Source organism: Hyla sarda, chromosome 2 (assembly GCF_029499605.1).
Source record: "Hyla sarda isolate aHylSar1 chromosome 2, aHylSar1.hap1, whole genome shotgun sequence".
In the NCBI taxonomy this organism is placed as follows: domain Eukaryota; kingdom Metazoa; phylum Chordata; class Amphibia; order Anura; family Hylidae; genus Hyla; species Hyla sarda.
In genome coordinates this window covers 499,221,529-499,235,101 of record NC_079190.1, presented here as the reverse complement: position 1 = coordinate 499,235,101, position 13,573 = coordinate 499,221,529, and the positions used below count along the sequence as shown (strand labels likewise).

General features: G+C 40.2%; 1 protein-coding gene across 1 annotated transcript in view; it reads left to right on the top strand.

The window, feature by feature from the left end:
• Positions 1-1,163: 1,163 nt before the first annotated feature.
• The window catches only part of LOC130358109 (cell surface glycoprotein CD200 receptor 1-A-like), an 89,635-nt gene continuing 77,225 nt past the window's right edge, over positions 1,164-13,573 (top strand). Inside the window, exon 1 of the mRNA XM_056560936.1 lies at positions 1,164-1,274. Within this exon, the coding sequence (XP_056416911.1) occupies positions 1,214-1,274 (61 nt within the window). The 5' untranslated portion in view covers positions 1,164-1,213. The remainder of the gene's footprint in view (positions 1,275-13,573) is intronic.

The following is a 13,573-nucleotide window of genomic DNA, read 5'->3' as shown; positions in this document are numbered from 1 at the left end:
TGTATATAACCTAGTCAAAATGCTTAGTTAGGACTGTATCTAACATGTACATTCTCAGTCTATATTGTCGAAGTGTTTGTGTATCTAACATTTTTCCTGTCCAGGTTTACAGGGTACCCTCCTGGCTAGAGGGTTCACCTGCAACTTAAGTAAAGTACGTAGAGAGACAGAAATGCTGTATATAGAGGTAACAAAGTGAATAAATGTGATTTAACCCTTTCCTTAATAAAAGTTAAAATCCCCCCCCCCTTTTCCCATAAAAAAAAAACACCATGTAAATAAAAATGTATATAAACATATGTGGTATCGCCATGTGCGTAAATGTCCGAACTATAAAAATATATAATTAATTAAACCGCACGGTCAATGGCGTATGCCCAAAAAAATTCCAAAAAATTCCAAAGTCCAAAATAATATTTTTGGTAGCTTTTTATATCATGAAAAAAATGAACAAAAAACGATCAAAAAGTCAGATCAAAAATGGTACCGCTAAAAACTTCAGATCACGGCGCAAAAAATGAGTCCTCATACCGCCCCATATGCGGAAAAATAAATAAGTTATAGGGGTCAGAAGATGACAATTTTAAACGTATACATTTTCCTGAATGTAGTTATGTTTTTTTTACAGAAGTGCGACAAAATTAAGCCTATATAAATAGGGGATCATTTTAACCGTATGGACCTACAGAATAAAGATAAAGTGTCATTTTTATCAAAAAATGTACTGCGTAGAAACGGAAGCCCCCAAAAGTTACAAAATGGCGTTTTTTCTTCAATTTCGTCGCACAATGATTATTTTTTCTGTTTCGACGTAGAATTTTGGGTAAAATGACTGATATCATTGCAAAGTAGAATTGGTGGCACAAAAAATAAGCCATCCTATGGATTTTTAGGTGCAAAATTGAAAGGGTTATGATTTATAAAAGTGAGGAGGAAAAAAACAAAAGCGCAAAAACGGAAAAACCCTGCGTCCTTAAGGGGTTTAAAAATACAACTATGGCCTTATAACTGTATTGTATCACAAAGTGCATTACAAAGCTTTATTTCACTGCTTTCATTGCCTGCATCTATAAACAGGAAGCGAAACGCTGCAGTGTTAAAATAGGAACGGTGACACAGTGAGGTGTTCTCTACAGTAAGTTCACTTCTCTAATGTTGAGAGATGTTGGCGGTATAGACCGTATCTTCACAACCCTGACATGCAGCTTCTTCCATGAACATGTTTCTCCTACTGCTTACAGTCAGTGTTTTCAGCGCTATAGTCTCCGGAGCAGGTAAGATATCGTAATTCTTCTACTACCTGAAGCAAAAATTTTAAGCAAAAAAAAATAAAAAATACTAAATGCTTTGATAAATGTCCCCCATAGGGACTCTGGTCGGCTCATTTTTGAACCGTATCAGTTTTTATTACCGGACTGAAAAACAATGATCTGCCACGGCTTTTAGTCCGGCAATAAAACTGATACGGTTCAAAAATGAGCCGACTAGAGTCACTATGAGGGACATTTATCAAAGCATTAAGTAGTTTGTATTTTTTTGCTTAAAATTGTCTCAAAAAAGTTGCATGTGCGACTACTCTATTTTCTGTGTGACTTTTTGATTGTACAGTGCCCTAAGCAAAAAAAAATAAAAAATAAGTAATATTTTTTGACTTGCAGTGGTCAGAGATTTATCAAGTGCCAAAGTCGCAAAAAAAACCTACCGTATTTTTCGCCGTATAAGACGCACTTTTTCTTGGGGGGGGAAGCTGGTGCGTCTTATAAGGCGAATACACACCTATCGCGGCGGTCCCTGCGGCCATCAACGGCCGGGACCCATGGCTAATACAGGACATCACCAATCGCGGTGATGCCCTGTATTAACCCTTCAGACGCGGTGATCAAAGCTGACCGCCGCGTCTGAAGCGAAAATAACACTAACCCGGCTGTTCAGTCGGGCTGTTCGGGACCGCCGTGGTGAAATTGCGGCGTCCCGAACAGCTTACAGGACCCCGGGAGGGACCTTACCTGCCTCCTCGGTGTCTGCTCCGTGCCGGGATCCCCTGCATGGCCGGTGCTCTTCTTCTTCGTCATCACGTCGTCGCTCCAATAGGAGCGCCGTGCGTAGTGACGTCATGGTGGCGACGGAGAGCGAGGATACCGGGCAGCAGAGACGTTCCGGAGCGACGGGGACACCCCGGGGACGCGGCAACAGCGATGGAGGGCGACATCCAGGACAGCGGTGACGGGTCCGGAGCGGCGGGGACCAGTAAGTATTACCTCCTATACCAGTGGTCTTCAACCTGCGGACCTCCAGATGTTGCAAAACTACAACTCCCAGCATGCCCGCACAGCCAACGGCTGTCCGGGCATGCTGGGAGTTGTAGTTTGGCAACATCTGGAGGTCCGCAGGTTGAAGATCACTGTCCTATACTTTACATTGTATTTGGTTCAGAATCTTTATTTTCTAGATTTGTATCCTATAAAATTAGCTGCGTCTTAAAGGGGTACTCCGGTGAAAACCTTTTTTCTTTTAAATCAACTGGTGGCAGAAAGTTAAACATATTTGTAAATTACTTCTATTAAAAAATAATCCTTAATCCTTCCTGTACTTATTAGCTGCTGAATACTACAGAATGCTCTCTGATGACATCATGAGCACAGTTCTCTCTGCTGGTGTTATTATAATAATAATAATAATTATGCTTTATTTATTGTTGCCCTTAGTGGGATTTGAACCCAAGTCCCCAGCACTGCAGGACAGCAGTGCTAACCACTGAGCCACCATGCTGCCCTTAGCATACATCTGCTATGCATGGTTGCTAAAATGGACAGAGATGTCAGCAGAGAGCACTGTGCTCGTGATGTCATCAGTGTTCCAAAAAGAAAGGAATTTCCTCTGTAGCATTCAGCAGCTAATAAGTACTGGAAGGATTAAGATTTTGTAATAGAAGTAATTTAAAAATATAGAACAGAAATAGGTAGCTAGTGGTGCGATGAAAAATTCTGTTTATTCAGATCCCATAAAACCGCATGCAAGCGGGACTCAGCCAGGTAACAAACAACAAATGATCAGCGTGGACGCGTTTCGGGTATGCACCCTTTGTCTCAGCACATTGTAAAATCACTACAAAAACAGGTTATATACGGGCATCTATCCGAGGAAGGGAGGAGTCTGGACCAAGTCCATAATAATTAACCCACTCGGTTACCTCGACAGATTAACCCTAACAAACACTTAAAGGTAAAACCTGTAAGTAGTAATAAGATATTGTTGCACATAAAATTCCACACAAAATGCAATTATGGAACAATGTAAATCCTATGTTAATGAAAATAAAAAAACATAAGCCAAAAAAAATAAAGAAAAAACTAAACTAAAATAGAAAAACCGCAAGGAAAAACCGCACAATATAGATAATGCCCTAAAAAGTGAAATCAATTAGTAATGGAGAATCAAATCATTTCTAAGGTTCAGGCCACTAGGATGAGTGGTCTGGAGATTATGTATCCAAAAGGCCTCTCTGTTTCGTAGGGTTCTTACCCGATCTCCTCCTCTCAAGTGTTTGCGAACACATTCGATGCCACAGAAAATCATGTCTGAGACATCGCCACCGTGAACGTCCCGAAAATGTCTAGAGACCATGAAGGCGTTCACATGGTGCGGATTGACTGTGGCTCGAATGTGTTCCTGTATACGTTTTTTTTAAAAGCGTTTTGTACCGCCTACATAATTTAATTTGCATTTCATACAGGATATGACATAAACTGTAAACGTAGTCTGGCAGTTAATAAACGAGCGTATAGGAAAACATTGATTAGTATTATAAGCAACAACCTCCTTAGTTACTTGTGCATATTTACAAACCACGCAGCGAGAGAGGCCACACTTATAAAATCCTTTTACCTGGAGCCAGGTGGGGCCGATCTCGCCGGTGGTAGAAAATATACTGGGTGACAAAATGTTGCCAAGAGTGGGAGCGCGTCTAGAGGAAAACCTACAACCTCTACGTATGAACTTGGCCAGAATTGGATCCTGCGATAAAACTGGTAGATACTTCTTTACAATTTTAGTTACCTCCTGATACTCTGTACTAAAAGTAGTAACAAAAGTAACAATATCATTATCGGGACACTTAGTTCCTATATTTCTGTTACCACTTTTAGATTTAGATGAGGTCAACAACTCCTTCCTATCCTTGTCACAAACCTTATTCAAAGCTCTGTGTATTAGTCTTGGGGGATAACCCCTGTTAGTCAAACGTTCTTTCACCACAGCGGATTCATTGTTGAACAATTTTTGAGAGGAACAATTGCGCTTAGCACGGGTAAATTCACCCACAGGCACAGCAGCAATTGTGTGCCTCGGGTGACAAGACTCAGCTCTTAAAAGTGAATTGCCCGCACAGACTTTACGATAAGTAGATGTACATACATGAGGGGTTTCAGCTGTTAGCAGTATATCCAGAAACGGAACTTGAGTTTTGTTCCAAGCAAATGTGAACCATAGATTAAAAGGATTATTGTTTATGAAATCAAGGAAATTTTGTATGTTGCATGGATCTGTTTTCCAAATTATGAACACATCGTCCACAAATCTACCAAGAAAAGCAATATCTTGCTGAAATGGATTGTCATCACAAAAAATATACTGTAACTCCCACGAAAAAAACAAAAATGTTAGCGATGGATGGTGAGGCTTTAGCGCCCATAGAGGCGCCTGTTTTTGGAATAAAAAAAATCTCCATCAAAGGAAAAAAAAATATGTGACAATTAATAACGTAAAGCCTCGATGACAAATTCCTGCAACTCAATATTGTAGGTGGAAAAAGTGGACATAATAGAAGTGACGGCCAAAATAGACAAATGATGAGGTAAAGATGAATATAAGGATTCGATATCCATGGTGAGCCAGGAGAAGGAGGGTTGCCATTCTATCTGGCCCACCATGGATAACAAATGTTGCGAGTCCTTAATATAACTGGGGGAGAGAGGAACCAAAGGTTTTAAAACTGAGTCCACCCACTGACTAAGGCGCTCATTCAAGGAACCGATTCCCGCTACGATAGGTCGCATCGGGGGAGGGAATCGGTCCTTATGTACCTTAGGCAGTGAGTGGAAGATGGGGGTATTGGGATTGTGAATCAGGATATAGTCATACTGTTTTTGGGAAATAACCCCTAAATCCAGACCAAGGTTCAACACTGACCTCAGATCCTCCCTAAAAAGGGATGTCGGATCAGAGGGCAGTGTGCCATATGTACCCCGGTCTTCAAGGATTTTTTTTATTTAACAAGCCATATAACCCTGCATCCAAACAAACCACCATACCCCCCTAAATGGAAGTGCAGCCTGGAGTGCTGAGGGGGGTGTGTCCAGCCTCTTCCAATCATAGCTCCTCTCACACTTAACTGCCACATGCTGTTGGTGATGGGGGAAAATGTGCTCTGGAGCTTTTTCAAGTACAAATAAAATATAGAAAACTTCATTTTTTTTAAACAAAGTATATTAGAAATAGATTGTATTTGCCATAAGGAGTGCGATAGCAAAAATTAGTTTTTATAAGAGTGTCCATTTAAGAATAATATACAGTATTTGTGTAACAGTAAGTTTGGAAGGGAGTCATGACAGCTTTACCTGATGCTTTATCCAATGAGTACCAAGGAATCTTGGGGTCTGTGAATTTCCTTTTTCTTATAGCAAGAATAGTGCAGCGCACTAGAAGAACCCCCTGAGATAAACATGGTAGGGAAAATGAAGGAGTGGCCCAACGTTAGCTAATAAGGGTAAAATATATGAGGGGCTTGTCATGTGCTATGATGGTAGTGAAATGGTGTCCTGTTGTTTAACCCCCCCCCCCCCCCCATGTAAGGTACTCTGTTGTGGGCTGTTGGTATTGGTGAAATATTCTACTCAAACGAGGCACGACAAGTAGTGTTGAGCAGCATAGGCCATATTCGAATTCTCGAATATTCGCGAATATATGGACGAATATTCGTCATATATTCGCGAATATTCGCATATTCGTAATATCCTCGTTTTATTTTCGCATATGTGAAAATTTGCGCATGTGAAAATTCGCGTATGCAAAAATTAGCGTAAATAAAATTTACATAAACGAAAATTCGCATATGCGAAAAATTTGCATATGCTAATTTTCGTATATGCGGAAATTCGCACGCCAGTCTCACACAGTAGTATTAGAGCCTTCTTTACACCATACAAGCTGGAAGCAGAGAGGGGTGATCACTGTGATGTGTACTGTGAAAAAAAAAAAAAACGGATATTCGTAATTACGAATATATAGTGCTATATTCGCGAATATTCGCGAATTCGGGAATATGCGATATTCGTTTTGCGAATATTCGCGAGCAACACTAACGACAAGCTTACTAGTTGGTTTCCACTTGAATACAGTTACAGTAATAACAAAATGCTTGTGGTTCTGAACAGCTCTGTCCCCTGAAAATAGGACACTGCACCAGTGGGGGTTCTCTCACGGACCATAAACACTGCGGTCACTTCATTACTTGTCATCACCATAAACCAACACAACACAAATCTGAAGGAAAACCACCAAGCATCTCTATTGCTCTCTATATTGTTGACCGGTTAAAGGGGTACTCCAGTGGGGAAAAAAATAAAATTCAAATCAACTGGTGCCAGAAAGTTAAACAGGTTGGTAAATTGCTTCTATTAAAAAATCTTAATCCTTCCAGTACTTATCAGCTGTTGTATGATCCACAGGAAGTGATTATTGAATTTCTTTTCAGTCTGACCACAGTGCTCTCTGCGGTCACTTTTGTCTTTGTTAGGAACTGTCCAGAGCAGGAGAGGTTTGCTTTGGAGATTTTCTTGTACTCAATTCCTGACATGGACAAAGGTGTCAGCAGAGAGCACTGTGGTCAAACTGAAAAGAACTACACTGGAGCATACAGCAGCTGATGAGTATGGGAGGGATTAAGATTTTTAAATTTTGTAATTAAAAAATCAGTTTAACTTTCTGGCACCAGTTAATTAAAAAAATTGTATTTCACTGGAGTACCCCTTTAACCCCTTAAGGACTCAGGGTTTTTCCGTTTTTGCACTTTCGTTTTTTCCTCCTTACCTTTTAAAAATCATAACCCTTTCAATTTTCCACCTAAAAATTTTTTGTGTCGCCAATTCTACTTTGCAGTGACATTAGTCATTTTACCCAAAAATGCACGGCGAAACGGAAAAAAAAATCATTGTGCGACAAAATCGAAAAAAAAACGCCATTTTGTAACTTTTGGGGGCTTCCGTTTCTACGCAGTGCATATTTCGGTAAAAATTACATCTTATCATTATTCTGTAGGTCCATACGGTTAAAATGATCCCCTACTTATATAGGTTTGATTTTGTCGCACTTCTGGAAAAAATCATAACTACATGCAGGAAAATTTATACGTTTAAAAATGTCATCTTCTGACCCCTATAACTTTTTTATTTTTCCACGTACAGAGCGGTATGAGGACTCATTTTTGCGCCGTGATCTGAAGTTTTTATTGGTATGATTTTTGTTTTGATCAGACTTTTTGATCACTTTTTATTCATTTTTTAATGTTATAAAAAGTTACCAAAATACGCTTTTTTGGCCATTGACCGTACGGCTTAATTAATGATATATTTTTATAGTTCGGACATTTACGCACGCGGCGATACCACATATGTTTATTTTTTTTTTTTTTTACACTGTTTTATTTTTTTTATGGGAAAAGGGGGGTGATTCAAACTTTTATTAGGGAAGGGGTTAAATGACCTTTATTAACACTTTTTTTTTACTTTTTTTTTGCAGTGTTATAGGTCCCATAGGGACCTGTAACACTGCACACACTGATCTCCTATGCTGATCACTGGCGTGCATTAACACGCCTGTGATCAGTATTATCGGCGCTTGACTGCTCCTGCCTGGATCTCAGGCACGGAGCAGTCATTCGTCGATCGGACACCGAGGAGGCAGGTAAGAGCCCTCCCGGTGTCCGATCAGCTGTTCGGGATGCCGCGATTTCACCGCGGCGGTCCCGAACAGCCCGACTGAGCAGCTGGGATACTTTCAGTTTCACTTTAGAAGCGGCGGTCCGCCGCTTCTAAAGGGTTAATACCGCACATCGCCGCGATCGGCGATGTGTGGTATTAGCCGCGGGTCCCGGCCGTTGATTAGTGCCGGGACCCACGCGATATGATGCGGGATCGTAAATATACGTCCTGCGTCGTTAAGGGGTTAAGCTTACTTCTGTTCCTAGGGATGCCAGAGCCTTAAATGGGTATTCCAGGCAAAAACTTTTTATATATATATATATATATATATATATATATATATATATATATATATATATATATATATATAAACTGGCTCCAGAAAGTTAAACAGCTTTGCAAATTACTTCTATTAAAAATCTTAATCCTTTCAGTACTTATGAGCTTCTGAAGTTAAGGTTGTTCTTTTCTGTCTAAATCCTCTCTGATGACACCTGTCTCGGGAAACGCCCAGTTTAGAAGCAAATCCCCATAGAAAACCTCTTCTAAACTGGGCGTTTCCCGAGACACGTGTCATCAGAGAGGATTTAGACAAAAGAACAACCTTAACTTCAGAAGCTCATAAGTACTGAAAGGATTAATATTTTTTAATAGAAGTAATTTACAAATCTGTTTAACTTTCTGGAGCCAGTTGAGATATATATATATATATATATATATATATATATATATATATATATATAAATAATATATATATATATATATATATATATATATATATATATATATAAGTTTTTTCCTGGAATACCCCTTTAAAGGGGTATTCTGGTGGAAAACTAATTTTTAAAAATCAACTGGTGCCAGATAGTTAAACAGATTTATAATTTACTTATATGTAAAAATCTTAAACCTTCCAGTGTTTATCAGCTGCTGTATACTACAAAGGAAGTTGTGTAGTTCTTTCTAGTCTGACTACAGTGCTCCCTGTTGCCACCTCTGTCCATTTCAGCAACTGTCCAGAGCAGGAACACATCCCCATAGCAAACCTCTCCTGCTCTGGACAGTTCCTGAAATGGACAGAGGTGGCAACAGGGAGCATTGTGGTCAGACTAGAAAGAACTGCACAATTTCCTGTGGAGCATACAACAGCTGATAAGTACTAGAAGGATTAAGATTTTTATATAGAAGTCATTTACAAATCTGTTTAACTTTCAGGCACCAGTTGATTAGAATTTTTTCCCCCGCCGTTGTACCCCTTTAATATTCTTCGTGATATCATTGCATGTCTTAAATACAAACTGCATGGATGTGTTTGGTGCAGTGTCTTCAGATGACAATAGACTTGTGCACAAGAAAATTTTTAATTTCGTTACGTTTCGTTTTTTTCCGTTTTGGATAAAAATTTTGGTTCGGTAATATTTTCGGTTTTGATTTTTCCGATACATTCGGTATATATTTTCTTTCGGATACATTTGGTATTAAGGTACATTTGGGTAAATCTTTTTTAAGCAGGGGACCATTATCGGGAGAGTGTGTGTGCAGGAAAAGAGGGCAGCCGCAGAGATCGGAACATTTTAAGACACGTAAGATAATATAATTTTCTGTGATTTATTATTCATACATAATTTTATGTTGAATGAATGAATGCTGTATGAATGATTGATGTGTTTGATTGTCGGGTGATTTATGTATAACATGTCATGTCACTTGCACTACTGTTTCTGTTACTGTTACCAGGGTGCCTCCTGCTGTTGCAAAACTACAACACCCACCCAGCATGCCCTGACAGCCAAAGGCTGTCTGGGCATGCTGGGAGTTGCAGTTTTGCAACAGCTGGAGGCACACTTTGGCAAACAAGTGCAAAGCTTTTTAGTTAATTTTCAAATTCTGCTGGCTTTTCTCAGAAATGGGTTAGTAGGTCAATGACATGCATAGTAATTGCCATGGGAACATTTTTCATTCATAAAACCGCAGACTTAATTGGATAATTGCCGTTTAGAATGTTTGGGGTCCAACGTTCTACACGGCAATTATCCAATTAAGCCTGCGGTTTTATGAATGAAAAATGTTCCCACGGTAATTACTATGCATGTCATTGACCTACTGACCCATTTCTGAGAAAAGCCAGCGGAATTTGAAAATGAATTAAAAAGCTTTGCGCATGTTTGCCAACATGTGCCTGGTAGTTTTGCAACAGCTGGAGGCACCCTGGTAACAGTAACAGAAACAGTGTGTAGCGCAACAGTGCTAGCGCAAGGACCAATAAAAAAATTTGAATGAATTCTTTACGTTCGATTACGGATAACGAATACATTCGTTATTTACCGCATGCATTCGGTAAATAATGAATACTTTCGTTATTTTGCTATTCGTATTTAGTGTTGAGCGGCATAGGCCATATTCGAATTCGCGAATATTCGCGAATATATGGACGAATATTCGTCAAATATTCGTGAATATTCGCGTTTTATTTACATATGCAAAAATTTGTATACACAAAAATTAGCATAAGCGTAAATTCGCATATGCGAAAATTTGCACGCCAGTCTCACACAGTAGTATTAGAGCCTTCTTTACACCACACAAGCTGGAAGCAGAGAGGGATGATCACTGTGATGCGTACTGTGAAAAAAAAAAACGAATATTCGTAATTACGAATATATAGTGCTATATTCGCGAATTCGTGAATATGCAATATTCGCGAATAACATTCGCATTGTGAATATTCGCGAGCAAGACATGCTGACATCTCAGTCTATTTTAGGAACTGTCCAGAGCAGCATATGTTTTCTATGGGGATTTTCTCCTACTCTGGACAGTTCCCAAAATGGACAGAGACGTCAGCAGAGAGCACTGTGCTCGTGATGTCAGCAGAGAGCTCTGTGTTCTAAAAAGAAAAGAATTTCCCCTGTAGTATTCAGCAGCTGATAAGTACTGGAAGGATTAAGATTTTTTAATAGAAGTAATTTATAAATCTGTTTAACTTTCTGGCACCAGTTGATTTAAAAAAAAAAAATGCTACAGACAATATCCCAGTTTAGTCATATGGAAAGCTCAATGTATATTATTATGTTATTTTTATATTCACATGGGAATGAAATGTACGGAGCCAGTGGAGATCATGTCACTTTCGTGTCTCACCGCCCATCCTGTACTATAAGAAAGGCGCAATTCTTGTAAACTGTAGGTTTGGCCTGAAGATGTGTTGGTTGAAGGTTAGAGGATTTCTCCGGTCTCTAGATGACTGTGCATAAAAATTCTACTTTCATAATCATCTTTAGTCATAGAACATTATGTGTGGGTATGAGCAAACCAACACCGCAAAACTAACAACAACAAAAAAGTATAGGTAAAGTCCAGAGAGTTTTCTTCACTACAATATTCTGCGCTCATGTCTTCCTTGTGGAAGTACCCTTGGCCTTGTTCACACAGGTTCTGTGTGCTTTCTGAACCATTGTTATTTTTTTTTGTTTTTTTTTTTATGTAAAAATAGAATTAAATTAATGAACTCTGGGATTACATTGCTTGTATACAATTATCTGTATGAGCAAACGCTCACAGAAGCGCTGTAACGGTATAATACCTACCTAGAGCAGGGTCTGAAGGGTGGCAGGGCATGACTCAGGGTTTCTATAGCTGGTGCTCTTTGAAGAACCACATGGTATTTTCCGACTTATTGGAACAATCTGTTCTGAACGCTGGAGCCGGGAGCTCGTGACGTCATAGCCCCGCCCCCTCATGATGTCACGCCCCGCCCCCTCAATGCAAGTCTATGGGAGGGGCGTGACGGCTGTCATGCCCCCTCCCATAGACTTGCATTGAGGGGGTGGGGCGTGACATCATGAGGGGGCAGGGCTGTGACATCACAAGCTCCCGACGCCGGCTCAAGTGTTTTGAACAATATGTTCCAAACGCTGAGCAGCGGAGTACCCCTTTAACTTCAAAGGCATTTTCCCATGAATAGCAACTATGACTAAAGATGAGCGAATGTGGCTCTACACTCCATGGGCCAGGTACAGAGGGCCCAGCCCATGAAGAATAGGAAGTTATGTGGCAGTTTGTTAATACATAGCATTGCCACTTATCTCCATGGGACATACGGTAAGCAGTGATGCTTACTGTACAGGAACAGGGACTCCTTTCTACTCCCTATGTAGATTCTGTGCACCCATGGAAACTAGTTACTGATTCTAGATACACTCTGCATCGGACCCAACATATACAGAGGGTGGTTATTAATTGTACTTATTCTGATTGGGTGACTGTTACTAGTGGGGTACCATAGAGGTCAGTCTTGGGTCCAGTTCTTGAACAGTAAAGTAGCAATCTTTGCAGATGATACTAAACTCTGTAAAGCAGTAAACACAATAGAGGACAGGGCACTGTGTCAAATGGATCTTGATAGGTTGGAGGTTTGGGCTGGGAAGTGGCAGATGAGGTTCAACACTGATAAATGTAAGGTACTGCACATGGGGAAGAAAAATCCGGGGCTGGGATTAGGTATTAAATGGGAGAACACTTGGGATGACTGATGTGGAAAAGGATTTAGGAGTCTCAGTTAATAGTAAATTTAGCTGTAGTGACCAGTGTCAAATAAAATCATGGGGTGCATAGATAGGGACATAGATGCCCACAACAAGGAAATAATTCTACTGCTGTACAAATCACTAGTCAGACCACACATAGAATACTGTGTACAGTACTGGGCACTAGTGTACAAGAAAAATATAAGGGAGCTGGAGAGGGTTCAAAGATGGGCAACCAGGGTAATGCGGGGAATTGTGATGTCATAGCCCCACCCCCATGACAACATGCCCCACCCCCTCAATGCAAGTCTATGGAAGGGGGCGTGGCAGCTGCCACGCCTTCTTCCGTAGACTTGCATTGAGGGGGTGGAGCGTGACATCATGAGGGTGGGGCTATGGCGTCATGAGCTCCCGGCGCCGGCTCCAGTGTTCGGAACAGTTTGTTCCAAACACTGAGCAGTGGAGTACTCCTTTAGGAAGATATAAAACACTGGCTCAGGTGTATCATTTTGTCTGAGGCACGGACTGGGGTCCATTGTCCATAAGAACCAATCACAGGTCAGCTTTCATACCTTCACGAGCTCTGGTAAAGTGAAGGCTGAGTTGTGATTGTTTTTTATGGGCAAATCACTCCAGTATTTGCCCAGACGAAATATTAAACCTGATAAATACTTCTGTATGATTGCGTATCACTTTTGATCGCTTTCTTTAGCTGCAGGCGGAATACCTAATTACAATCTTTGTCATTTTTTTGACACCTTTTGGGCATATGCTGTTATTTAAAGGGATATTCTGAGTCCTGAAAATGTTATGTATTTAACCCCTTCAGGACGGAGCCCATTTTGGCCTTAAGGACCGGAGCGTTTTTTGCACATCTGACCACTGTCACTTTAAACATTAATAACTCTGGGATGCTTTTAGTTGTAATTCTGATTCTGAGATAGTTTTTTCGTGACATATTCTACTTTAACATAGTGGTAAATTTTTGTCGATACTTGCATCCTTTCTTGGTGAAAAATCCGTAAATTTGATGCAAAATTTGAAAATTTTGCATTTTTCTAACTTTGAAGC